The sequence below is a fragment of the Leopardus geoffroyi genome, chromosome B3 (assembly GCF_018350155.1).
Source record: "Leopardus geoffroyi isolate Oge1 chromosome B3, O.geoffroyi_Oge1_pat1.0, whole genome shotgun sequence".
NCBI lineage: Eukaryota > Metazoa > Chordata > Mammalia > Carnivora > Felidae > Leopardus > Leopardus geoffroyi.
Genome location: NC_059337.1, coordinates 139510129 through 139535115, shown reverse-complemented (window position 1 = coordinate 139535115; position 24987 = coordinate 139510129). Strand labels below are relative to the sequence as shown.

The window sequence follows — 24987 nt, the reverse complement described above, 5'->3', positions numbered from 1 at the left end:
CAACCTTGCAGAAGGTGGCGAAGGTTCCCAGGCTGCCACGCTCCTCCTCCCTCCTCACCCGGGTTTTCATTACCGGGGTGAGGCTCTTTCTCCCTTGCGCACGCTCGCCCTGCTCCTTGTTAGACATCCATGGCCACCACGTGCCACAGAGCAGGCCGGAAACCACCCTCGACCCCATTCGTGTTACTCTCCTGCTGGAGACACCAGCCTGCTCTCCGACGGTTTTCTACATCAGCAGTTCTTAACGTTTAAGGGAATGAAGACCCCTCTGAGAGTAAAAGCTAACACAGTATTTTAACATATATTCTAACTGCTTTATGTTACCCTTATTAAGTGGGTAGCTGTTATTCAATTTCACAGGGGAGGAAATGGAGGCCAGAAGGAATAACTTACCAGTCACACACATTTTAAGGAGCAAAACACAGATCTGGAAACCCAACAGACTGGCTCCAGAATCCTTGCTCTATACGTGCTATTTCTACAGAAATTTTCACGAAAACTCTAGAGACCTGTCCCAGCAACACCGTATACAACAAAACGCTATCATTTCAGGAAGTTCGCACACTCCCTAAGAGATATGTGGATCCCAGGATAAGAACTTCCAAGTAAAACTCAGCACTGGCCGCCCACCCAACAACTACCTCTCCTCCCCGTCCTTCCCAGCAGAGCACCCATTTGGTCCAGGCACTCCATCCTCTTCCACGTGGCCACGTGCTTCACCCCGCCAATCATGGCGATCACTCTGCCCTCGCCAGTGACCCGCTTAAGAATGAGCACTGATAGGGGACACCTGGGTGGCTCAGTCGGTTAAGCGCCCAACTTCAGCCCAGGTCATGATCTTGCAGTTCGTGGGTTCGAGCCCCGCGTCGGGCTCTGTGCTGACAGCTCACAGCCTGGAGCCTGCTTGAGATTCTGTGTCTCCCTCTCTCTCTGCCCCTCCCCGCCTCTCTCTCTCTCAAAAATAAACATTTAAAAAATCATAAAAACATAAAAGAATGGGCACTGATAAAACCCTGACCAAGAGAACATGAGAGAAAGGGAGATTTCCCCGCCATGAAAGCGAAACACACAACAAGCAATACCTCCTTCTGTTCTTGGCGGCTGTGTCTGCATGCGATGCCTAGAAATGGGGCAGCCACCCTGAGACCACACAATGGAGAATTAATACAGAACAAGTTCAAGGGCTTCCCCTTCGGGCCCAAGTGCAAGATAAAGGCAGCTGGGCTCCTGATGATCACTGAAGGGAGCGGAGTCAAAGCTTCCCTTTGCGTGTAGCTGAAAGCACCATTACCAACCTACCCCCAGGTCCACAGTAAGCTGCCAGCCTTACTCTCTGAAGTTCCATTCACTCACTCAAATATTTCTGAAATGCCAACTATGCACCCAATTGGAGGTTTTCTCCAACTCAGCTGTGCTGACAACATCCTCTCCCTTCTTGGAACTCCTGAGACACGAACAAATCAGAGTCACACTGTTTAGCACATGGCTGCTACAATGGCTTCACACAAGTTTGTTTTTCTCACCGGCTAGGCTGAAATTTCATAAAGAGGAGGACGCTGCTGCGAGCAGACCGGACACCTAGTACGAAATACCGAACCGGAACCTGAAGGCTCCCTGTTGTCACATCAATGGCACGGAGTTTTTTGCTTGCTTGCTTGCTTGTTTACGTGTCAGGGGAGAAAACGCACGGGGTGCATCTGCCCGGTTCCCACTCATCGGCCGGGTTCCGGGCACTTGCTAGAGCTCCGCACAAACCCTCCAGACCAGAGGTGACGCCGTGTTCCTCTCTGCCAAGTGTGTGCCACGCGGCCCAGACGAAGGCCCAGGGGTACCTGCACGTGCTCGCTAAACAGTGAACAGCAGGTGCTTAGAACAGAGGGAAGAAAAACAGAACATGCGTATGTTTACCTCTTTCCATTTTTATCATGTAGACCAGACCCCCAGTACTTAGGAACACCCAGGTACTTCAGTTTATGGGTACGAATCCACTTCTGAACTACAAGTTAGAAAAAAAAAAAAAAAGCTTGTGATTTCACTTGTTTTATGCATTTTTTTAAATCATTAAGAGAAGTACTCACACATGCATTAAGATTGCACCTTTTTCCATAAAAAAAGGTGAACATTATGATCAGCAAATAACAAGTACCTTACAATCAAAGCATTTTTATTAACCCACCAAATTTTGTCATCCTGCTCTAAACATCATCTTTAAAATGAAAAATCTGGGGCACCTGGCTGGCCCAGTCGGTTAAGCACCTGACTTGATTTCGGCTCAGGTCATAATCTCATGATCATGAGATCAACCCCCACGACGGGCTCCAGCCTGCGCGCCTGCTTAAAACCGTCTCTCTCCCTCTGCCCCTCCCCGGTCGCGCAGGCACGCGCACCGGCACGCACGCTGTCTTTCGTGGGGAAAAAAACTGAAAATCTGCGGGAGGCATTTAAAGAAAGAAAATCAAACCACAGCACTGCAGTTGTGGTTACCAACTCTAATTATGTAAATGTTTACTCTCTGCTCCAGAAAGACTAACATTTTACCCAATCTAGAAGTTGTTCACCTCATTCTAAAAGTCTTCAACCGGGATACCAAGCTGGAGGGGAGGGGAGGGGAGGGGAGGGGAGGGGAAGGGAGGCTTGAAGAGGTCCCCCTCTCTTCCTTAACAGTCTCTTCAAGTTCAACAATTATAGCATCCTGCCTCCCTCCCAGGTTATGTTGTCTGCAGTTTAGAAAAAATACTCAAAAAGATTGAGAGATCCTTGAGTGATATACGTGAATTAGGATTATATCTCAATTTTTAACAATATTTCCTAAATCATATCATTTATTAACTTTATTCTACATATCAATTTAGGTGAAATCTTATCATAACAAACCCAGGAAGAAATCAGAATTCTCTCCTACAAATCTCATTAAAATGAAATTGATTCATGAAGTAAAAAATAAAAATTACAAGGCATCAAAATAGAAGATCCAGTGCCCTGGTTTTGACCTAAAACAACAACCAGGGGTCATTCTAAGAGTGTAAGCAGATGTGTGCTGTGCTCCTTACTTTGCTCTGGTTTGGCAGCTCGCTGGTAGAACTTCAGTTCAGTAAAGAGGGGTCCGTTGTCACTGGGCTCCTTAAAACAGAACGGGTAATTGACGCTAACAGTTGTTAACATCAGGGAGTTATTTTCAAAGAAACTTCAAAAAGGACTAAGTCGTTAGCATCAATGAAACTTCAAAAAGGACTAACACCAATTTTTCTTTCCAACGTAATTGTGAACTTAAGGTTGTAATAACTACGTTTAAGTCAAACTCCTTCGAAATGTTCTAGATATTCTAAGAGGCCATGAGTCTTATATTTCTCTCAAGCTATACTTTTGTCAGTGATAAAATGCTCAAAATCAGATACACAGCTCAGTCTTTGCAGAAGTTTATGAAAAATCTTTAAACTCATTTTCATCTTTATTAAGCTTTCTCTTAAAGCAATGATCAGCAACCATGTGAACTGTTTCACCAAGGGGCTACCAGATGCCTGTGAGATCTAATAAAATTTCAATACCCGACTTAACCAATCGGGCAAAATCCTACTCTTTTCCCTGTTTCTCACACAGTTGTGTCTAGTTGTGACCTTGTCACAATGAGAATCTTCTGGAACTCCAGAGCAAGCAAGCACAGGCCGTTTAGCTGCATCCCTTCCTTTCTGACACCGATTCCCGTGTTTTTCAAACTAAGGAGCCCTACAATTTACTTCCCCTGTGATAATTCAAAGTCAAGAGGAAAATGGGGCTCAGTAAATCATGTTCCACCAACGACACTGGACTACATTCATTTTACATTTTAAGGAATATTAACCGTGAAAATTATTTGTAAAGGGGTATACACACACACACACACACACACACAAGTATGGACAAACAAGAAATATCAGCCTGTTGAGAGTTTTGCCTTGTGAAATAGCTTTAGAAGGGTAAAAACGGTCTTACAATTTTGTGGACTTTTTAAATAGTAAATTATGTCTGAATCAAAACTGGTTAGTATTTCACGTTTCATCATTTCTGTTGGGATTATCTTGTTTATCGAGAATCTGAGAACAATTTTTTAAAGCAGTGAAAACGTCACAGGAGGAAGCTAACTTTTCCAAATTAATTTTAGGGTCGCTTTTCTTTTAGGAAATATGGGAAGAAACTTATTTTGGACAGAACCCATATAGCTGGAGTTCAAGGGTCAGCAGAACATTAGGAGAAACGACGATGAGGCCCAAGCCTTTCAGGAATCCCCCGTTCAAGCCCCTATAGGAAGACTAGCCAACATGCAGAGAGGCCAGGCCCAGTTAAGAATGAGCGAGCGCTCAACAGCAAACAGGCAGCATATAACTAACACCTGGCTCAGACACCGAAAATAAACTTGCCTTGTTCCAGGTAAGTAGACTCTTCAGGCCAGCCTTGGAACAGAGTAGTGCACAAGGATGTGGCATCTCGCCACCTTTTACGAAGGGGAAACCAACCAACATACAAGGTACGAGTCCAGATCCCGAACTTTTGGACTCAGTACCTCAAGTTTCGTCGTGACCTGTGGCTCGTGTCTCGGCCTCAGCGCTTGCTGGACAGACGCCTATGCACGCGTATAGCCTACGGCCAAGAACGGGCCTTCAGCAGGAGTAGCAAACTCAGTGCAAGAAACAAAGGGAGAAATGGAAATTCGAGAGAAGAAATTCTGGTAAAGTTCCTCTCCAAAGGCTAACTTGTAGAACAGCTTATTAATATAATTCAGGTTTGAAAGGGGTTTTCCTAAGACAAATCCTAGCTTATTACCATCAGTATAAAATTCTGAGTTATTCAGTTTCAACCTATGTCATATCAAGTTTAATTTTCAAGCTTCCCTTCAGGCAGTAATTTATTAAACTTATAATAATAAGAATCAACCCATATAAATCAGACTATTATAAGGAAAGCCCCACTACAACGAAGGCTCTTTGAGCTCATTTCATACTTTTTCTAATCCAATAAGAGTCCATTATAACAAAATAAAGGAGCTACTTTCTTGGCATTGCACTCTGCAGCCAAAGCTAGCTATTTCTGTTGAAGAAAATACCTTACTTAACTCATAACTAAAATTTTATTAACATATTTCAAATCTAAAATACTTTGCCAACTCTGTAATAGCCAAGATTTAGAAAAGAAATTGGGACTGACATTTTAACTAGAATATCACTGAACGTTTCTTTAAGACTTCTAAGTGTCAAAATGAAGAAGACAACAGAAAAAAACTTAAAATGTGATATATTTCAATGGCACCATCTAAAAGCAACTGGCTGCCATTTAAAAATGAAGCTGTATAAAGTTTCTCCTTCCTACCAAAAAGTTACGGTATAGGAACTGAAAATTCAGGTCACTTCTCATACAGTCGGTGAGGGAAACGAAACATCAGTCTGTAAACTTCTTGCCAGGGAACTTCGAAAATACAGCTTTTATGTCAGTTCACCCTGGAGAGTGACCACGCTATAAAGAACTGTTAGGATACAAGACCCAAAAGGCCGGCCTCCCGCTCGGTTCTGCCATCAGCTCCTGGACGCGACGGGAAGGGGGTGTGGAAAAGAAAACGAATTCATTGTTAAAGTCTGTTAATAAGAAAACACAAAAGAGAACTCTTCCTCCTTGCTACCCACCGTCTTACCAGTTTACCATTCATCGCTGCACATCGTCTTTCCTGAGATAAAATACAGTGTCTCTCGGTTATCTAGAGGCAGAGGATACAAGTTCACCGTCGCTGGTGAGCCGGCACCCCAACTCCAAGGCTGCGCCCGTAAGTCAGTAAGGAATAAGGCCCTAAACAGAACCAGAACGGCCACTGGGTAGGAGAGGGCATATATTTAAAATGTACCTGAACACCTATCTTGAATATGTGTGTCTTAACTGCATTTCAAGACCACGTGTAATTAAGACATCTGTGGGTTAACCATTTGAAGTTCTTTCATACAGCAGACCCGCGTATTAGCAGGGACCACATTTTCTGACAAGTCCTCCGCACGGAGGCAGAGGCCCTCCCAGAAGCGCAGGGTACCTGCCGCCTCTCCTGCATAAACGGATCCACAAAGGTCAACGGGGGTATGCACACAGGATGCCACTGAATATAATTAAGGTGTGCTGTGTGCCAGACTCTACCGGTGGTTCTCAACCTTAACGCGCAAAAGAATCCCCTGGGGAGCTTTGCTAAAAATACCAATAACCAGGCCCTGCACCCAGAGGTTCTGATTACACCGTACAACCAGAGCGGAGAACCACTGTTTGACTTGATATGCCATTACGTTATGACGTCTAATTTCACATTAAAAATCAATTTGCCTTCGATTATTTCTTAAATAACAATTTGCTGAGGGTTTTTTTTCCCAAAGATAACATATGTGCTTATTTTAGAAAATGTGGAAATACTTTGATATATTTTCTTCGCATATATATGACCATTTTATAAAACTGCCTCCACACTACACGTAGTATTGTATCTAGTTTTTTTAATACTTAATTATGACATTTCCCCCAAAGAGTAGTACTTGTTCTTTGAAAACATGATTTTTAACAGCCCCTAATGTTTTAAATGGCGAATGTTCATAAACAGGTGATTTTCATACTGGAAAGATCTGGTACTTATTTTATATGCTTCTGTTTGATGAACCATCTCAATTTTTAATGTTATACAGCTCTGAGAACAAAAGAGTTGCAGAACAGTAGTGGACAGAGCTACGGCCCAGCACGTCGCCAGGCGAAGGCAAATCGTGAAGAGGCCTGCTCAGAAAGAAACAGACGAGGGACGGGTGGCATCTAGAAATTAAAAGGTGGTGGGAAGTTACAGCTACAAAGTTTTCAAAAGAATAAAACAGGCATTTAAAAACGACACCAAGAAAACAAGTTTGCAACGAGGTCCTTATCATCAGACAGCTTAAAATCCAGCCAGAGAGAGAAACCTACAAAAGTGAAAACCAACTGGCGGCATGAGAAGGATGTGAGCCTATGAAACCGCAAACTACAGGGAAACAGAATGAGTGCTTCTAGAGTTTGAAGGAGCTCAGAGAAGACGAGTATCCAGAAGGAAACCAGCAAGCCCTCTCTCTCCCTGAGAGAGGAAAGGGGGGGTCACTAATACCGTTTTGTTTGTGGCGTTCTTCCAGGATCACAGCCAAACTACCACACCGAACATGTTACGGAGATATTACATGCAAAAGAGAAATCAGCTGAATATTTATCACTGTCCTAATTACAAAGAGAAGGAGTAATACGGGCTAATGGGAACAGAACTAAATTAGGAGATAGGAGATGCAGAACGCTGAACTAGGTTTGATAACAAAAGGCTTTAAACTTAGAAATAAAGAGCAATTTACCACCTTATTAAGCAGCTAGGAAATGTTGCTCCTACCCGTTTTTGCCATAACTCTGTGAGTAAAACAGGTGGTGACAGTGAAGTTACACTGAATACCAACTAAAAGTGCTTGGAATTGCCCGTAAGAAAGCAGAACAGCCTAATTCTAAAATAAACCGCAGCCTAAGGGCTGTCGGGCTACAAGGAAGAGAGACCTGTCTACACACCCATCCCACCCCCAGGACGCGGCCCCGGCAGCGGCCCTCCACGACGTGGGGAGCGCTGTGTGCACGTTGGCCAACGGCAGAGTGGTCACAGGGAACCACGGCGTTGGAACCTCAAGATCAGGAGAAGTTCCAAGTGGACTTGCCCTCTTCGCACAATGTTAACTCTGTAAAGATCCTAAGAAGAAATTAGTCTTCCCCACAGACTTTAATTTTGACCTGTCGTGTCGGAGACAAATGCAGATAATATTCTGCACCTCCACACAAACAACCCGATTTAAAAGTAAGAACGTTCGCTCCTCTGCTACAGCAGCACACTGAGTATTTCAAAAGGAACGTGAATGCACGAAAGCAGGAGAAAATCCAAAACGAAAGGGCTTGAAGAAAAGGGAAATGGCAGGACACACACTTGAAGCTGTCGACCCTACCTGCACTCCAGGCAGGACCGAGTAACCGGGACCCAGTTAGCTGCCCCCAGTCAACAAGTATCACTAACACACTGGACAGAAGAGGGAGTTACTATTTTCAGACATTAGGCAGAACGGGTAGTACCTCTAAAAGACGGGAAACAAACAGAACGAGCCCCAGGCAGCCCCAGCTTTCCTCACAGAGGCACCAGAGTAAAAAGGGGGCAACTCGGAGTTCTGAGGGGCCAGGAGGCCGATGACCCCGCCGCCAAAACCAAACCAGGAGATTGGACATTTTTAAAATCTAGAAATATTAGAACAAAATTAAAGACCAACATCCCTCATGAACACAGACATAAAAACCCTTCACAAAATATCAGCAAATCGATTCCAGCATTATGTAAAAAGCGTGACATGTCATAACCAAGTGGAGTGTATGTTAAGAATAGTCCCCCCCTCCCCCGTTCATGCTCTGTCTCTCTCTGTCCCCAAAATAAATAAACGTTGAAAAAAAAAAAATTAAAAAAAAAAAAAGAATTGGGGCGCCTGGGTGGCGCAGTCGGTTAAGCGTCCGACTTCAGCCAGGTCACGATCTCGCGGTCCGTGAGTTCGAGCCCCGCGTCGGGCTCTGGGCTGATGGCTCGGAGCCTGGAGCCTGTTTCCGATTCTGTGTCTCCCTCTCTCTCTCTGCACCTCCCCCATTCATGCTCTGTCTCTCTCTGTCCCAAAAATAAATAAACGTTGAAAAAAAAAATTAAAAAAAAAAAAAAAAAGAATAATAGTCCTACGCTCAAACGACCAATCGATATCACTGCCACATTAACAGAACGAGGGAGAAAAAGCCTGGGATCCATCTCAGCCGATGCAGAGAAAGCATTCACAAAATAAACAGGCAAACTACAACCCGGGAGAAAATATTTACAACACATACATCTGGAAGGAGACTTGTGCCCAGAACAACTCTCTTACTGCTCAATCACAAAACGCAAAACAACCTAGATATTAAAAAAAAAAAAGAAAGACCGAAGAGGCACTCCGAATGCCCAGGAAGCACAATTACTTAGAAAAAGTGATCAAAATCTGCCACCTAGTAAAACTCGAAGACACGTATCACGGCTGCAAACCCACCGACCCGACAAGCACACAACCGGAGGAGGACGCGGGAGCGACCGGAACTCTCACGCGTGGCTGGTGGACGTGTCAGATGGCAGAACCACTTTGGAAAATCCGTCTTATAAATGTGAATATGCACCTTCCCTGTAAACCAGCGATTCTCCTTCTAGGTATTTATCCAAGAGAAATAAAAAACCTTGTACAAAAATCTTCAGAGAAGCTTTATTCATAATGGCCTAAAACTGGAAACAATCCAAATGTCTATCAACAGGAAATGGAAAGGAAAAAAAAAGCTGTAATATGTCCACATAATACAATATTCTGAGCAGTAAGACTGAACAAGGAACTACCAGCAACATGAATAAGCAATATTAAACATTATGCTGAGCATAATAAGTCAGAAACAAAACAGTATATAGAGTACAGTATCATTTCCGTGACCTTCCAGATAATAATAACTTATCCACAGCAAAAGTAAAAAAAAAAAAAACCCCCCACACACACAACCAAAATCTCACATAAGTGGTTACCTCAAAAGGTACAGGAAGTAGGGGTCTGACCAGAAAAGGACACGAGAAATCTTTTTGGGGTGATGGAAATATCGTATTATTTTGAGAGAGGTGAGAGTTACACAGGTATATGCACTTGTCAAAAGTATTCAAATTATTTAGTATCTATGGCTTTCCTTGTAAAAACTACGCCTGAATAAAAAAGTGTTAAAAACAATCATTAAAACAATTCAGGTCCAAAAGAGTTAATTCACAAGAGATCAAACCTATTCTTCACTGAAAAGAAAGTAAAATAAAACACACCAAACACAAATTTTCAGGATAATTCTGAGTTCTATAGCCTCTAGAAAAAAAGTAGGGGTGGGGAACTTATGTGGATGATTTGCCTAAATAACAGACCCTGTTATCTCTTCCATTATTTAACAAAAACATGTTCTTCACACGGATTAAAAAACTCTAAGAGGAGTTACAACTGTAACTTTGTAAGCAGAAAGATGCATAATATATTCCTAATAAAAAATAGTAGCTAAAATGCTCTTTAGTGTACCAATATATAAGTGGACCTGGCCACACAAAGTATGCTTACACCAGATAAGATGCCGTCAACCTCTCCTCGTTACAAACTAATTTCAACATCAGTTTGGCAAAAACAAAGTCCCAAGTGATCACAATTATATAAATAATATAATTTACAAAAATGGAAGGGGAAGGGGAGAAACCTGGGAAAAGCAAAAACTGACCAAGTGGAAGCTGACAAGCAAATGCAAGATAAAATACAGTAAAATTTCATTAAACTAGTCTTATATGATATAAATAAAGCATCTCAACTATTGCAAACATAGCTGAAGTAAACAGAATGAGCTGCGTATTTTTATTCCATGTCTGTATACCTCCATGCTTCCATTCATTTTCCACCAAATACCAGTATCACTCTAATTCCAAAGAGAGGAAACAGACGTTTGAATGCAAATTATTGCAAATTATAAAGCTACTTTTGTGTCTTATTAAATATTTATTAAGCACTGTTAAAAATATAGTACCTTACGGTTCAATTAATTCTAGTTATCAAAAAGGATGTTTTACAAAGTAAATACTATACCCATTCAACAAAGAAGAAAAGCAGCTAAAATCTTTTCTTACCACTTTTACAACACAGGGTGCATCACTGCCCACAGATTTCGAAGAATTCAGATCAGCTGTTTGAAAAAGTAACATATGTAATATCAGAAGTAGCATCATTTTAATTAGCCTGTTAACTAACCCTTTGTTAATATTTAGGTCTGGATATCTAAAACTCCTTGATAGAATAAATTTGAGTTCCCAAATATGTGTCTCAGGATTATCATTACAGTATATCTCATCAATTTGAAGACTTTTTTTTCATGAGTTAACATGTCTGAAATTGAAATGCCTCTTATAATTGCTGGTATCTTCAAAATGATCATCAATTAAGTATGGAAAACTCTGAGTTAAAGATTTCTTTAATTCGAAAGTACTCATGGCCTTTGATATGCTAATGTAGGCTGTGAATTCCCAAGAGGACAGTAACTGATAAAATTTCTTAAATATACAAACCAGGGAATCCTTTTAAGAAGGGGCATTTAAAAAAAAAAAAAGAAAAAAGAAAAAAAAAGGAAGAAAAGAGAGGAGCTAAAATTCCAAAAACCACTAGTTTTGGGGGAAACAAAACAAAACAAAACTCCTCTAAACCAACAGCCAGGATGTTGGCACTAGAACTCTGAGCTGCCATCCATAATAATCTTAATGTGGCTGCCATTTCATTTCCTGCAAATAGAGCAGCACAGGTGCCCTGGAACACTGGCATCAGGAGTGTTAGGCTGCCCACATTCATTAAACAGATATTTCTACCAAGGACCTCCTATATGCCAGTGTCTAGGAAAGTGATTCGGTAATGAACAGAAGGAAGTAACCGCTCCTCTTGTGAAGCTGACGTTTCAGTGGTAGGACACCAACAACTATTAAAATACCAAGTACGCTTGATGGTGTAAGTGCTACAGAGGGAAAATGAGGCAGGAACAGAAGGCAGACAAATGTTGCAAGGTACCGGGAGAAACCTCCCTGACAGGGTGTCACTGGAGCAGTGGTCTGAGGCAGTGAGGGAATAAGCCACGCAAATATCTGGGGAAGAACATTCCAGGCAAACCAGCACAAAGGCCCTGACGTGGAAAGTCTCTGATGAGTCTGAGCAAAGCAAGGAGGCCAAAGTAGCTGGAAAAAATTAAGTGAGGTGGAAAGGAACAGGCGACCGATCAGAAACGCAGCAGGGAACAAACACCAGCATGACAGGTGACATAAAGCTGTCACTGCGATTGAGCTGGAGAGCCGCTGGAAGGTGCCGGGAAGAGGATGGCAAGATCAGACTTTGATCCCTTAAGAATTCTTCAGGCTGCCTGGCGGACAACAGCGTGCACAGGGCAAGGGCAGAGGCAGGGAGGTCGGCCGGGCTGTTACGATGCTCCAGGCGAGAGACGGCAGAGGCCTGAGCCAGGGTGGCAGCCAACCAAGTGCCGCGAAGCGGTCTGACTGTGGGCGTTTTCAGAGAAGATCCGACCGGATCTGTTGGTGAACTGGATAGAGAGGACAAGGGCGGGAAAGGAGGTAAGGAGGCCTCCAAGTTTTGAGCCTGAGTAACTGCAAAGAGGAAGTTGCTCCTTACTAAGACAGAGAAAACCACAGGAAGAGCTGGTGCTCCAGGCTGCCTGAAGTCTCAGATGCTCACGAGACATCCAAGTTCAATTGTTAAATAGGCAGTTGATATACAAAGTCTTGAGTTCACAAGAAAGGTCCAAGTTCGAGAAATGAATTTGAGAGTCGTCAACATGGAAATACCACTCACTTAAAACCAGGAGCCCAGGGGCGCCTGGGTGGCGCAGTCGGTTGAGCGTCCGACTTCAGCCAGGTCACGATCTCGCGGTCCGTGAGTTCGAGCCCCGCGTCGGGCTCTGGGCTGATGGCTCAGAGCCTGGAGCCTGTTTCCGGTTCTGTGTCTCCCTCTCTCTCTGCCCCTCCCCCGTTCATGCTCTGTCTCTCTCTGTCCCAAAAATAAATAAATGTTGAAAAAAAAAAAAAAAAAAACCAGGAGCCCAGAAGACCCCTAGGGAATGAGTGAGGACAGAGAAAGGAGGAGACCCCAGGACTGAGCCCTAAGGCATTCTCACGTTAGAAGGTGATGAGATGAAGGAGGGAAGGAAAAGGAAATCAAGAAACTGCCAATCAGCTGGGAAACGGCAGTATTTCGAAGAGGCTGCAGCTAAGGTGCTTGACACCGAAGAAGGAACACTGAGTCACAAGAACGGCTAACGTGGGCGGACGGAAAGTGGGAGCTCCAAGATACATCACTCAGATACTGAGTTAGTGATAGAAATCAGGTTGTTGTTTTTTTTTAAATAAGCATGCAGTATACAAAATATTAAAATAAGGATAGTATCCCAGTCATACTGCATAATTCAAGTGAGGAAAGGGGGAAAAGGCAGCTCAACAACTCATGTGAACATCACGTGCTACAAAATATGCCACGCACAAAGAGTACGGTAAGAAGAGATCTCCCATTGCCGAGAAAGAAAAATGGTTTCAACACAGCATGGAAAGCAGTAAGAAAGGGTTGGGGCGCCTGGGTGGCTCTGTCAGTGAAGCATCCGACTCTTGATTTCGGCTCAGGTCATGATCTCACAGTTCGTGGTTCGAACCCCACGTCGGGCTCCGTGCTGATACTGCAGAGCCTGCTTGGGATTCTCTGTCTCCCTCTCTCTCTGCCCCTCCTGGCTCTCTCAAAAACAAAAAATTAAAATGGAAAAAAAAAAAAAAAGGTTAACGCAAAGCAAATATACACAGACGGTACCTGCTCTAAACTCAGCTTTGGAAAAATGAAGAAAAAGAAGCATCACGTACAGAGATCAAGGGGCAAAGGGCAGCATGATGGCCAAGGCACAGATTCTGAGAAAATAAAAGGGACGAAGATAAACGTTACACAGGGACCAGACTATAGGAAGGATCTTGTATGCCATTCTCAAAAATCTGGCACTTTGTCCCCAGGGCCAGGGCGAGCCATTACAGAATTTAACTAGTTTAGATCGTTCAAGCCACGATGTGAACAATGGGATGCAGGGGGCAAGACTGAACAGAGAAAAGTCACTGCCGTGGCAAGAATCCAAACAAGACCTGAAAATGCCCTGCACTAAGGCAGGGTCGGCAAACATGGAGAGAGAAAGCCCCACAGGTGAAGCAACAGGACTAGACGAAGTACCAGGGACAGTGGTGAAGGAACACTTGAGAAGGCCTTCCCAGTGCCTGGCGGGAGCTAATCCTCTCCGAGTCACGAGAGAGCCTGTGCGGCGTCCAAGGAGAGAGCCCTGAAGGCCACCGGCTGCGGGCCTGCACTTGGGGGATCGAGTCCTAGGCTCCAGACAAAAGATGTGGACATGGACAGTGAAAAGGCAGGAACGGCAGCCGTGAAACGGAAGAGGTCACTCAGAGGGAACACACAGAATGGCAAGGGAGCCAAGAAAGGCAAGCTGGGGAGCACAGAAGTCTTCCAAGAACGACCAAGCACCTCCGAAGAGGCAGCAAGGACACCACGAGGGAAGCGTCACCGTGAAACACAACGGAAACCATCTCTGTGAGAAGGAAAGGCAGACACGAGCAAATGCCACAGAAAATACCCAAGAAAATCCAAAAGCAATCTTTTGAATTCATTAGCAGAAATTGCTGCGGATCCTGAACACGGCTGCTTCTGTGTATCAGTGGGCCCGGAGAGAGAAACTGGAGGCAGCGATATTAAAGCAAATCCACATTGATCAGCTCAGCTTTACAAAAGCACGGTTTTATTGCAGAAATCACTGGCTATTAACTACTCACTATCAGATGGCACTTTCCAACGATAAATACAAACACAAATAAAACAGCACAAACACAACCCAAGCTGCAAATGTGCCAAAGGTTACAAAGCAAGTTAACCAAGGCAGAACGAAGAGCCTCCTTGCTTGCAGCTGCCACTCCTCACGTGAGCTGTCCTGGGTGCCCGCGGTCTGCGGTATAGACGGCTCGTACCATGCGCCACCTCTAAACCACAAGGTCAAAACCTACATACCTGCCAGCATGGCTACTAACCTTGCACGGTTTATGAGGGTTCTCACCTGAACAGGCAGCCTAGTTTACCGGGACGGGCTCTGGCTCTGAACAAAACGAAAGAATCGGCACCTGTCTGAGGCGCCGCCGACCTAGAGGAATCGTATTTACACGCACAGTAGAGCACTGGGTTTCAAGCTGTGTCACGAACACACCTCTAAGAGGCGGCAGCTAACCCGACACCCCCACTGGTCCTGGAGGAGTCGGAGTCGGACCCTCCTGAGTAAGAGCTCTTGATCCCTGCCAAGGGGCTCTCAAACGTCAGCATGCATCTGAGTCCCCCGGGGCACCTGTTCGGTCGCACCGCTGGGCCCTCTCCCTACAGTGTCTGATTCGGATTCCTAGGCCAGGGGTGGGACCTGAGAATCTCAGTGCCAACAAGTTTCCATGACTAACACGAACCTAGTATCTAATAGTATCTTGAGTAAGATGCTGCTTGAAAGAAAAAAGGGGTTCCACTGCTGAAAATAAAATGTTATAAACCTCGTGGCAGAAACTATATAATTAAGTAAAGAGTTAACTAAATTGAGAGTAGAGGTGGAGTGAGAACATATCACGGAAAAGTTAGAAAGAAGTACCAAAAGAAACATGAACTCTTCTAGGTGAAGCAGTCAGCTCTAGAAGCAATCAGGTAACATATTTTTTTATATCAACAATTTAGTTCACCTGTAGAATCTCAGGGTTCCACATGGGTCTCCCCAAATTTCAGAGTAAGTTTGCTCATTAATAACCCATTCTCCCAATTCCATTAGGATGCCTACTAGAGTTGTATAGAAAGAAAAACCAAATCCACACCTGTTAAAGATCTAAAAATCTCCAAATTAAGCCAAAATAAAGGGAATCGATCCTAACTGAATGGAGGTACAGAAAGGAAGGTGGCCAGGGCTTTCTCCGGGTATCGGAAGAGATTGCGACTATAGAAAAGATCTTAAAAATCTAAAGCACAATATTACAGATATGCTACCCTCTTTTTCTACTGTGATTAAATCAACTTTCCTTTCCACTCCTGTGTCAGAGATGCAGTTGCCTAACCATACAGTCTTAAGTTGAATCTAGAAATCGTTAGGAACAACCTGTGAAAAGCTCCTAACTTAGAAACTCCTTCACTAAGAAAGCATGTAAATCTTTGGACGGGCAATTAGAAGTAGTCCTACACCGGGGCGCCTGGGGGGGCTCGGTCGGCTGAGCGTCCGACTTCGGCTCAGGCCATGACCTTGTGGTTCGTGAGTTCGAGCCCCGCGTCGGGCCCGCGGCTGTCAGCGCAGAGCCGGCTTCACATCCTCAGTCCCTCTCTCTCTGCCCCTCCCCGCCCCCCCCTCACTTGCACTCCGTCTCTCAAAAATAAACATTCAGCAGCAGTCGTACACTCACCAAGATATATACAACCGAAGCCGCCCTGGCCGATGGGGGATCCTAGTTTCCACTCCTTCTTCGTCATGTCAGTGATGATCTCCCCAGCTGCAAAGTGTTCGGCAAGTTGTCTCTTTGTGGGGCCCTGTCTTCCAGCCTGAGCCACTTTTACTCGAGGCATCTTCACTATAATATAAAAGAAAGCGACGTTCAGAATTATAATCCTAGAAGTGCTGAAACATTTTCCACGAAGGAAAGCTCTGGGCTCCATAGGTGCTTTTCAAACGAGGAAGCACATTTACGACACGACAGGCGACGCTTTACACGTGGGCCCCCAGCCAGCCTCACTCACAACGCTGTGAGGCTTACGTTCTTGTCCCCATTTCACAGACGAGGAAACGAAGGCTCGGCCAAGCGTGGCAGCACATCCAAGGCTGGAGACCTAGGAAGCGGGAGAGCAGCAGAAATCTGCCCTGAGGACCGACGGGGCCCCAAAGCCTCAGCAGCACGACCCCCAAGTACAAAACCAGCAGTGAAGGAGTGACAAGGGGACTGGGGCTGTTTGGTGACAGCCAGCATTGCATGCTTCCCTTGTCACCACTGTCCCTTCTGGCAGTGACCCTCGATTCACCCTTCTCACTCACGGACACGCTGAACGTAACACTCAGGGAAAGCGGTGTGTTACTGTGAAAACAGCCCAGGGCTGGGATCAAAAGGCCCAGATTCCAGTGTAGCTATGACACCAGCGGGATGGGTGACCGTGACCAAGTCACCTCTCTCTGGGCTTTAAGTGCCCTCATATGCAGCTTACCTCACTGAGAGAAAGAACCCAGGCGGGGAAGGGGCGGGGGGGGGGGGGGGGGGGCCAAATTCTCAGCTCTACAGTACGAATTGAAAAAGACGTAAAACGAATACTCTTTAGGAGGCTATAGTTCCTTGAAACTATCAGAGACCAGAAAGAGGGCAGTAAGAGTTTATGGGGTGGTCCGCAGCACCTGAAACGGCTGTTCACGTGAACGAAGTCTGCTAAGAGAGGACAATTCGCAAAAGGTGGCTCAGTCTGGAGCCCAGGCAGTCCAAATCCATACACATGACATCAGACGGGGATATTTTAGCAAATACCCACCCACTATCCCTCCACAGGCATAAACTCCATAGATGCAAATACTCTTTATGAACTTATTGGGGATTTTTAAAATTCTTCCTATAGAACACCAACCCTTCTTCATCGTCTGAATCTTCTCTAAGTTAACGAAATATCTTCAGAATAAACGAATGTGGCAATTATGTCTTCCTCTCAAGCAGTTCTCTTGATGAATATTTTTAATCATTGTAAAATCTCCCTGAATGAGTTTCAGTGTAAACCCTGACAGCCAGACTCAATGCACAAGGTGACTTTTACAGCTATGGTTGTAGCTGAGTACAAGGAACAACCACGACAGACAGTTCTACCAAACACTACGAGGGAGGCCTTCTAAATTTACCCAACTGTATCAAATCATCAGCATAATCTCCTATTTGACGCTGTCCTTAGAGGAGTCAAGACAGTTGAAAATGAGTTAAAAAAAAAAAATCTTTTCCTCTTTCTGGAACTCAAGACAGTAACTAGACTACCTTTTGTGTCTTTCTGGAATTCCTTTCCAAAAGTGACCATATTTCAAATGAAATATTCTAGCTCACCTTCTACTCAATAGAAACGGTGGTCAACAAAAAGCGTTTTTCCTCCGAAGTATGTGGTTAGCTTTTACTCTCAGTTTTATTCCCACAGCCTAAATGTGATCATTAGCACAGTCTGGACTGACTTTTCCTTCCTCCCGAAAAGCTGTCGCACAGAGCGGAGCCCGTCACGGCCGGCCTCTTGACGTCTGTACAAACCGCCACGTCCAAAGGTTCACTGCTACTGAAGGGGGTGGGACTGCCAGCTCACCGGTCTCATCTCCTGAAATTTCCCCAGAAAACCCAACCAGGACAACTGGAGAGCAAGCCTCAAACCCCAGGGACAGCATCTCCAACAAGAGCGGGTGACAACATCCCCCACCTCCACAAACCCCGAAATGGGAGTGGGTGAAGAGGCCGCAGGCAGCGGGATGGCCCACGTGCCACCAGCAGCTGGCAGGGAAGTGGCAGAAGTGCGGCGGTGTGTCTGACGAATCCGAGAATCCCCAGGTTACCAGCAGGTACTTCTCAGAAGCACGGAGACAAGGCGGGAACAGCAGCCAAGGCCGGGAAGGGCTGTGCGCACTCCAGCAGCGGGCGAGCGATCGGCAGGGGCTCCCCTGGAGGGCTGGGGCGGGCCGGCCTCCACGGCTCGAAGGACCAACCAGCCAGAACTCTCCCTCAGGTGGAGGAAAAACTGGTAGCAATGGAATCCAAACTGAGCATCGCGAAGATAATACGAAGAAAGGGTTAAGAAGGTTCAAATCAAAGTAGATGTGTAAGTTCGCCTCCATGGTTCGGAACGTGACACCAAAAAAACCCCGAAACAAAATAAAAAACAAAAAAGAAAAGGAGGCTGTAAAGGATGACAGGAAGTCGACCCGATTTACACCATCTAGAACTAATTGCACATAAAAGAAAAACTGCTTATGAAACTCAGCAACCAAAAAGAGGATCAAGGCCCAGTCCCATGCAAACTCAAAAATTAAAAAAAAAAAAAAAAAAAAAATCCCTTCAGAAAAATACAGAAAGCGTGCCTGCCAAAAACTTGAGAGCTATGAACCAATATTTCAAAAGAAGCTTAAACATTTATATATATAAAGACTAAGATCAGAACTAGAAAAACTCAGAAACCAAGAGATAGAAGGAAACTAAAAAGTCACAATCATTTCCAAAATGAAAACTAAACTAGAAGGAACATCAAACTGAATGCAATTTAAACACAGTGACTTAACAGAAATAGGCCAGTGAAAAGGAACAAACTTTAAAAATCGCAAAGGGTGGGGGCACCTGGGTGGTTCAGCCGGTTAAGTCCCCAACTCCTGATACCTGCTCAGGACGTCATCTCATGGCCGTGGGATCCAGCCCGGTGTCAGGATCCACACTGAGCGTGGGGCCTGCTTGGGACTCTCTCCCTGACTTTCTACCCCTCCCCACATGCACGTGTGCTGGCTTGCTGTCTCTGTCTCTCTCAAAATGAACTTAAAAAAAAATAAAAAATAAATAAAAATAAAAAAGCGTGAAAAAGAGAAACATTTCAGGAGAAAATCATAAATTCAGAACACAGAAAAAGACAACGAACATACCACAAAGAGAATCAAAGCAAAGGAATAGAATACTAAAGACACTTAAGAAGAGTTCGCTGAACTTAAAAAAAAAAAAAAAATGTGAATCTACCAAAAAAAAAAAAAAAAAAAAAAAAAAAGGTTTCAGCACACACGGTCCACAGGAGAAATCAGCTCAGCATGACCCACGCCCAGACACAGCCTAGAAAAAAATTACCAAACTCCGTGGTGAGAGCAAATATTCCTTGAGCATCCAGGCCGAAAACAGATCTTTTGTAAGGAAAATAAATTGGGCTGTCCTCACTTTGACAGCAACACTTGTGCCAGGGAAAAAAGAGAAAGTAACAAACTTAAGACAAAGACAACACAAACGGAAGATTTTATGCTCAGTTAAATTTCAAGTACAAAGACCAAAGTGTTCTCCACATGGAAAAAGGGAGTCAGAACCCACGGCAGAACAAGCCTTAGATATCCAAAATGCATGAAGAAACATGGCGAGCGGGAAGCGGGTATTTATTTGTGTATTTACATATATTTATTTGTAGAACCGAGTCACCAAGGGCAATCAGGACAGCACAGAGTATATAATGGGCACATGTCCTGACAAAGTAGGTAGGGCACAACTGTGTAAAAAAAAAAAAAAAAAAAAAAAAAAAATGGGAGAACATACGCAAAAAAGAAAACAACTTTCCAGAAACCATTACGCAAGTGCTACTTGGTTTTAACTAAGGTTACTGTATACAGCTGTGGCATAATGTAAATGAGTAATTACGTGATATTTTAATGGTCATCCCCTTGTATCCTTAAAAATCAAGATTCAAATTGAAAGAAAGGGGATGCAGATGAAAGAAGAGGTAAGGCTTAAAATGCTTTACTGGGAAATATTTGTAATTCAGAAGTTATTTTATCTTCTGCAAAACACACACGCGCACACACACACACACACACACACACACACACACACACCCTTTTGTGTTTGCTAGCCTTATTCACAAAAAAAGCTTCGAAAAAAATAACCAAACCAGTAGTAGTGATTATCTCTAGTGCATAAATTGTATTCTTGAAATACTGTTCCATCTAAAAGAAACCAGGTCCCTTGAGGAAATGGCTGGTTCCGGGTCTGAAGCTACAAGTGTACAAGGCACACTTGGGACACCTTGTCATTTGTAGGTGTCAAGGAATCTCTCAAAGATGACTGGGGTTATGTCAGATATGTCTAAGGAGCCAACTGAGATGCTCCCACTGACTAAAGATGGGCCAGTTTGAGTCAATAAAGATAATAACCGCTATGGATTAAAACAAATAAAATGGGTAAATCCAAGAGTTTATAATAGTAAGAAAACCTAAGTGGTCACCTCTAGAGAATAATAGGAAACCACGTAATTTTGAAAGGTGGTTCCAAAAATTTTTTTAAAAAAAAAGAAAGAAAGGAATGAATGAATGAAAGGAATCAAGCATTTATCTTTTCTTACTTACATGAATTGTACCACAGGGCAACCAAATATTAAATGAAGAGAAATTTCTCCTTATGGAAAATTTTCAGCTAATAAATGAATAAGAATGGTTTTAGGTTAGCACCCTTTCCACCTTCTAATGAATTAATGGATCCAGACACTGAGCCCTGATAGCTACTAACATCAAAATATGAGAGATGTCCAGACATATTATACTCCTCCTGATAAAAGAACATGCTCATACCCATGAAGTAATCTTGCCAAAAAAGAAAAAGAAAAAATAGACCCTGAATCTGATCAAGCCTACCAATTCACAGGATATGAAAAGAACAGAAGAACATGATAAGCTATAGCACAGGATTGCAATCAGCAAAATCCCAAGGGTGGGAAACCCTAAGGTCCATATAATCCCATTTCTGCAACTGGTAAGGGTAGAAAAAGGAGAGATGGGGGAGAAGAGACGTAAAACAACGTAGTACCTGAAACAAAACAAAGTCAGGCCAATCTAAACTGCAGTGTTTAGGGATGCACATGTGCGTGATAAAACTATAAAGAAAAGGAAATGATCGCCATAAAAGACAGAAGTTACTTTTGGAAGCATAAGAAAGTTGTGGTGAGGATGGGGCCGGGGGTTCTATTTTATGACGTCGGGGGTGGTTCTAACAGTACCTTAGAATTCATGGAGTCTGTATCTGTCTGCTTAATAAGGTCTTCCGTATTGTGAACTATTTTGTTTTTAAGCACTAAAAAAATTACTGTTCCTGTAGTTAACAATCACCAAGAGACTGAAACTGACAATCTCTTCACACTCTATGAGCTTGTCCCATCAGACACACACACACACACCCATGCACTCCTAAGTCAAATCTGCACTTGGTTTCCTGTGAGCTATCAGTTGCCTTTTGCTTTTTTATTGACAGGCACTTGTTATACATTCTCTAGCAGAGAAATAAACTCTTGAAACTGCAAATAATCTTCCCCATCTGCCCTTTGATATTGTGTATTTTTAGCTTTCGGACTTGATGGAATCCTTGGAAAGACCCCTTCCAGTGACTCTTGTCAAACATCTCCCAGGCCTTCTTTTAGTTATTTTACGGCTTCGTCATTTGCTGATACAACTTTGCTTTGTCTACACTTACACTGGTGTCTACACTTACACAGTCAGAGGTTAAGAATCTGGAAGTTTCCAAATGGTTATCCAGCTTCTTCTCCTCGGTCCTTCATGCACATTAGGGAGATCCGCAGGGTTCGAGGAACGTAAACCCACCACACAGCCGGGGTCAATGAAGGACAACAAAAGTTCACATGAAGTTGTTCTTCTGTTCCACACGAAGTTGCTGTCATCACCCATTCCTGTTCCTCCAAACAAAGGCCGGTAAGGCTGTGGCCCCCACTCTGGAGAACACTACTCTGCCGGCATGGTCTAAGATCTGGGTCTCGGCCCCCGGAGTGTCCCCTTTCCACGTCCCAGCACAGCCGTTTGATCTTGACGGCATCTGGCCGCCCCCCTTACTTTCTGGGTCAGGGTTACAGAAGTCTCCTGGTTTCAGACAGTAGGAGATGGGCGTTGGTCAATCTCCTTGTTCCTTTTTAAGTGATTTCTCAAAAGAAGAGAGGAGAACTATGGAAAACCAGAAGCCCCTGCTCAAAAACGAAGTGTTACACCCATAAACATTTGCCTCGGTAACTCAGTGACTTTCCTAAAGAACTTAAAACACTAATTTCAGTTCAACAATCGCTTTAATACATTACAGGTTTCTTCCAATAACGAAACCAATACCTACATCAGGTTTCTATTAAAGAATACACTGGAAGGCGCGAACTTCCACCAAATTAAACCTTCCTACGTCGCTTCTGCCCACCAGGAGCACGGCGAATCCACTACTATGGGAGCTTATGGGGAAGAGGCAAAGAAAAGGTAAACTTTGCCGTCATATAACCCGTTACATAATCTGAACATCTCTTTCCCCAGTGATAGTAAATGCGATACAGATGCGAGTGGAAAAGCACATCAAGATGCAAATCAGCACTGCCCTTTGCTGAAATCACTCACTGCCACAGTCCGTATTAGCATATTCACCAAAATTTAATTGTAAACAGAGTAATTATGGTACTAAAGTTATTAAATACACAAAGCAAGCTTGGAACTATACATATTCAAATAGAATTTCAGTGGCAGATCAACTTTTATATCTGAAACAATACCCTAATTAATAGTCAGCTCTGATAAGAAAATGGTCCTGTTTCTCAGATAACATTCCCAAAAAAGTTCTGCTGTGAATATTAAAACAAAGTTTTGCGAAGAGATTTTTTTAATTTCAACAGCTATATTTATCACAATATGGTACTGTATTTAGACCACTGATACTTTTCAAGTCCTGGATTCAAATTTGGAATCGTTTTTTTCCAGTCTCCTGCTGAAGACAGAAAAAAGCTTGAATGGATCGAGACACGCCACTTATACTTAATGAGCTCTACAAATTCATCATACCCAAACTGGGAAATTACAGTGCAGTAATAAACCCTGTTATATACTGGACGGCTAGTCATAAATTTTCCCTAAAATAGACATTATGCGTGTAAGTTCCTCTGAGGGGGGTCACATATTTTTAGGAAATTGTCTTTAAATCCTGAGCTTCTCTGGTATGTTTAAAAAACATTTTTTTTAACGTTTATTCATTTTGGAGAGACGGAGAGAGAGAGCATGAGCGGGGAAGGGGCAGAGAGAGGGAGACACAGAATCCGAAGCAGGCTCCAGGCTCCCAGCTGTCAGCACAGAGCCCGATGCAGGACTCGAACTCACAGACTGCGAGATCATGACCTGAGCCAGAGTCGGACGCTCAACCGACTGAGCCACCCAGGCGCCCCTTCCCTGGTGTGTTTTTAAACGGCATGGAGGCACAGCGACTCACAGTGAATTCTGAGCAAACTGGACTGTTCACCATCCCATTAACATGGTACCTGAGGATTCTTATCTCCGCTCTTTGCCGTGTACAGCTTTTTCAAGCCCTCCCCCGTGGACAAGCACTGAAATCTTTCTCGTACCCAAAGATCTCTCTCTTCTTCAGTCAGATCTGGTCTCTGAGGTTTCAGGACTGTCCTCACCTCTTATTTTATGCAATAAATGTTCCGTACGTTGATAAGCTCCCTGGGCGCAAGAACTGTCTTACAACATAGCACTTAGGCAGGAATTCAAGGAATTGTACACATAAACATCAAAAAGGGTTTCTTCCCCCCTCGAGTATCTGATGTCTAACTTTGTGCTTAATACACATCACTCAAATGCAGCGGACACTGCCCTCCTTCTAAAAGCCCGGCAACTCGAGTCTCTTCCCCGTCTCCACAATGACAAGGTCGAACCCTGTTTATTCTCCCGGGAACCGTAATTCCCCTTCTTAACGTGCACGTCTCCACAGATGACCTCCGCCCCTAGTCCAGAGAGGAAACTGAAGCTTCGAGTGGGAATGCTCTTATCCTTCTAAGACCCAAACCTCGGAACCGCCCGCAGGGACGTCACACCCACCTCTGCATCCATCCAGCCTTCCCATCCCTCCATCCCTCCTATCACAAGTCAGGGAAGCTCTCCTCCGCTACGCAACAGTGGGTCCTTCGGCCCGGCCTGGGGCCCATCCCCTCCAGCCTTCTTAGGACTTTCACTATGAATTAGTCCCCTTCCACCGTTGATCTTTCTTCTTCCTTTCACGCAAATGTCTCAATATGTCTCAGTGACCGTGCGCGTACTGACCTCTCCTTTCTCCTCGCTGGCGCCACACCTGCTTCCCGCCCCGTCCACACCCCACCTTCAGGAGCCACCTTCCACCACTCTTGCTAAGGGCACTGAGTCCAGATGACGCGCACCCTCTCATCGGCCTGCTCGGGACAGCGCGACACTGGTGTTCATTCCTTCCTTCTGGAAACATTCTCTTCCTTTGCTGCCACAATGCAACACCATCCTGATGTTCCTGCCACAGTTTAGGCCGTTCACTCTCTAGATTAATTTGGGAAATGTAACCGTGAGGAGTCACGGCTTGTTTTCTCAAGGAGTCTGTTCTGCTTTTTGACGTACGGTTTTCCAGGAGTGAACCATGTTAAAAAAGGGGCCCGCCTACGCTTCCCCAGCTTACGCCAAAATACAAATTTTACAAAGTGCGAGTAAATTACATAAAAGAAAAACATGCTGCTAAATAAAATTAAGATCTTAGAAATAAAATTAAGAGCTCTGAAATTA

General features: G+C 44.1%; 1 protein-coding gene across 7 annotated transcripts in view; it reads right to left on the bottom strand.

Annotated features, from left to right (window-relative positions):
* Nucleotides 1-24987, bottom strand: part of VRK1 (VRK serine/threonine kinase 1) — a 76690-nt gene that overhangs the window by 26005 nt on the left and 25698 nt on the right. For 6 of the 7 annotated variants that reach the window (XM_045452027.1, XM_045452031.1, XM_045452028.1 and 3 more), the window contains exons 2-5: nt 16106-16270; nt 10730-10785; nt 3051-3120; nt 1909-1996 (exon numbers count right to left, since the gene is read on the bottom strand). In XM_045452027.1, coding sequence (XP_045307983.1) covers nt 1909-1996; nt 3051-3120; nt 10730-10785; nt 16106-16265 — 374 coding nt within the window. In that variant the 5' untranslated portion in view covers nt 16266-16270. The remainder of the gene's footprint in view (nt 1-1908; nt 1997-3050; nt 3121-10729; nt 10786-16105; nt 16271-24987) is intronic. The other variant, XM_045452033.1, reaches the window with a different exon arrangement.